We start from the raw sequence: 2,607 nt of genomic DNA, 5'->3' as shown, positions 1-2,607 counted from the left end.
CGTGCGTGTGCACAGCGACTGGCGCGGCGAGTGGTGCAGCTCGTGTGTGTGCGTGCACGGCGAGTGGCGCAGCGCGTGTGCACGGCGATTGGCGCAGCACGTGTGCACGGTGCGTGTGCGCGGCGAGTGACGCAACGCGTGTGCACGTGTGCACAGCGTCTGGCGCAGCACGTGTGCACGGCGAGGGACGCAGCGCGTGTGCACGGCGAGGGACGCAGCGCGTGTGCACGGCGAGTGACGCAGCACGTGTGCACGGCGAGTGGTGCAGCACGTGTGCGTGCGTGTGCACAGCGACTGGCGCAGCATGTCTGTACGTTGCGTGGTACAGCGCGTGTGCACGGTGCGTGTGCACGGTGAGTGGCGCAGCACGTGTGTACGGCGAGGGACGCAGCGCGTGTGCACGGCGAGTGACGCAGCACGTGTGCACGGCGAGTGGTGCAGCACGTGTGCGTCCGTGGTGCACAGCGACTGGCGCAGCATGTCTGTACGTTGCGTGGTACAGCGCGTGTGCACGGTGCGTGTGCACGGTGAGTGGCGCAGCACGTGTGTACGGCGAGGGACGCAGCGCGTGTGCACGGCGAGTGACGCAGCGCGTGTGCACGGCGAGTGGTGCAGCACGTGTGCGTGCGTGTGCACAGCGACTGGCGCAGCATGTCTGTACGTTGCGTGGTACAGCGCGTGTGCACGATGCGTGTGCGCGGTGAGTGGCGCACTGCGACTGGTGCACCGCGTGTGCGCAATGCGTGGTGCCGCGCGCGCGTGTGGCCGCGTCAGCCCGGCGTTGTGCGGTAAGCGCGCGTGCGTTGCTGCGAGCATGAGCGCATGCGTGGCTGCGGCAGCACGTCGAGAAGCAGCCCGAGCACGTGTGCGTGGCTGCGAGCTCGTGTGTGTGTGTTGCTGCGGCAACACGTCGAGAAACAGCCCCAGCACGTGTGCGTTGCTGCGAGCATGAGCGCATGCGTGGCTGCGGCAGCACGTCGAGAAGCAGCTCGAGCACGTGTGCGTTGCTGCGAGCATGAGCGCATGCGTGGCTGCGGCAGCACGTCGAGAAGCAGCCCGAGCACGTGTGCGTTGCTGCGAGCACGTGTGCGTGCGTGGCTCCGACAGCACGGTGTTGTGCACCGAGCACGCGTGCGTTGCTGCGAGCACGTGTGTGTGCGTTGCTGCGGCAGCACGTCGAGAAACAGCCCGAGCACGTGTGCGTTGCTGCGAGCATGAGCGCATGCGTGCCTGCAGCAGCACGTCGAGAAGCAGCCCGAGCGCGCGTGCGTTGCTGCGAGCATGAGCGCATGCGTTGCTGCGGCAGCGCGTCGAGACGCAGCCCGAGCACGTGTGCTTGCGTGGCTGCGCAACTCGGCGTGGAGCAGCACGTGCGCGCGTGCCTGCGGCAGCACGTCGAGAAGTAGCCCGTGCACGTGTGCGTGTCTGGGGCAGCACGGCGTTGTGCACCGAGCACCTGTGCGTGGCTGTGAGCATCAGTGCCTGCGTGGCTGCGGCAACTCCGCGTGGGGCAGCACGTGCGTGTGTGTCTGCGGTAGGACGTCGAGAACCAGCACGTGCGCGCGTGAGTGGCTGCGAGCACGAGTGCGTGTGTGTCTGCGGCAGCATACGGCGTTGTGCGCCGGGCACGTGTGCGTTGCAGAGAGCACGTGTGTGCTTGACTGCGGTAACACGTCGAGAAGCAATTGGTGTGTCAACATGCCGTCGCTGCTGCTACGTGTTGCCTGCGTGGCACTGTGTACGTGCGCGACAGCCGGAGGTCCGTCTGGTTTTGTCGCTGCCGCTGCCATTGCTGCTGCTGCTGCTGCTGCTGCTGCTGCTGCTGCTGCTGCTGCTGCTGCTGCTGCTGCTGCTGCTGTTGTTGTTGTTGTTGTTGTTGTTGTTGTTGTTGCGGTAGTGTCGTGGGTCTCATAATCTGTTAAGACATGGACTGGCTGTATGCGTGTGTGTGTGTCTGTGATGGTGTGGCTGTGTGCTGTGTGGTTGCTGTTCTCTCATGTGCGTTGTCGACCATTGTATTGGTGGGTGAACACAAGAGGAAATTTTGTAGAAGAAGTGGACGAAAACAAGAAAGCAAGTCGAACATGAATAAACCACAAAGTGACACAGGGGCGCCAATGTCTTTCGTCAACACTCCCCCGCATTGGCAAGGCTGTGGCAAGTGCCAGTCATGAACAAAAGACACGTGCGTGAATGTGTGACTGTATGTGGTGTTGTGTGTTCGTAGGATGCTGCTCCTGCTTGGCTTTCTTGCTGCATTCGTCCCATGGTAGCGGTCAGTCATACGCCTGTGTGAGCCTGAAGCGCATGCACAGTGCTGATAGACAGACAGGGGTGTGTGACGCATGTTGGAGGTCGCATGGGTTAGTTGTGTGCAAGTGGTGTCCCCTGAGGGAGAGTTGCCTGTGGTGCGCTGAAGTCAGAGGCTGCACCTGTGAGGGTGAACAACGTGACCCAGGCCCGTTTGAGGCGCGCCCATGTGCTGACTGTCAGAGGACGGGCTGTGCTGAGTTTCACCGTCGTGCAGAAAGCGGGCAAGGCAAGGTGACTACCGCTGAGGAATGGTCATGCCAAGTGTGTGGTGCGTGTGGTGTTGATGTGTGTGAG

At 63.0% G+C, this 2,607-nt stretch overlaps 1 protein-coding gene across 1 annotated transcript; it reads right to left on the bottom strand.

The window, feature by feature from the left end:
• Window positions 1-13: 13 nt before the first annotated feature.
• PTSG_11046 (uncharacterized protein) lies at window positions 14-1,912 on the bottom strand (the record flags this gene model as incomplete). Its single annotated transcript, XM_004987909.1, has 2 exons — window positions 14-1,456; window positions 1,743-1,912. Coding segments are annotated over 2 exons (1,613 nt in total), but the record flags the coding sequence as incomplete, so codon positions are not given.
• Window positions 1,913-2,607: the final 695 nt, after the last annotated feature.

This window comes from Salpingoeca rosetta (genome assembly GCF_000188695.1).
Source record: "Salpingoeca rosetta unplaced genomic scaffold supercont1.40, whole genome shotgun sequence".
NCBI classification, from domain to species: domain Eukaryota; class Choanoflagellata; order Craspedida; family Salpingoecidae; genus Salpingoeca; species Salpingoeca rosetta.
Note: the sequence above shows the minus strand (reverse complement) of the source record. Positions and strands in the feature narration are given on the sequence as shown.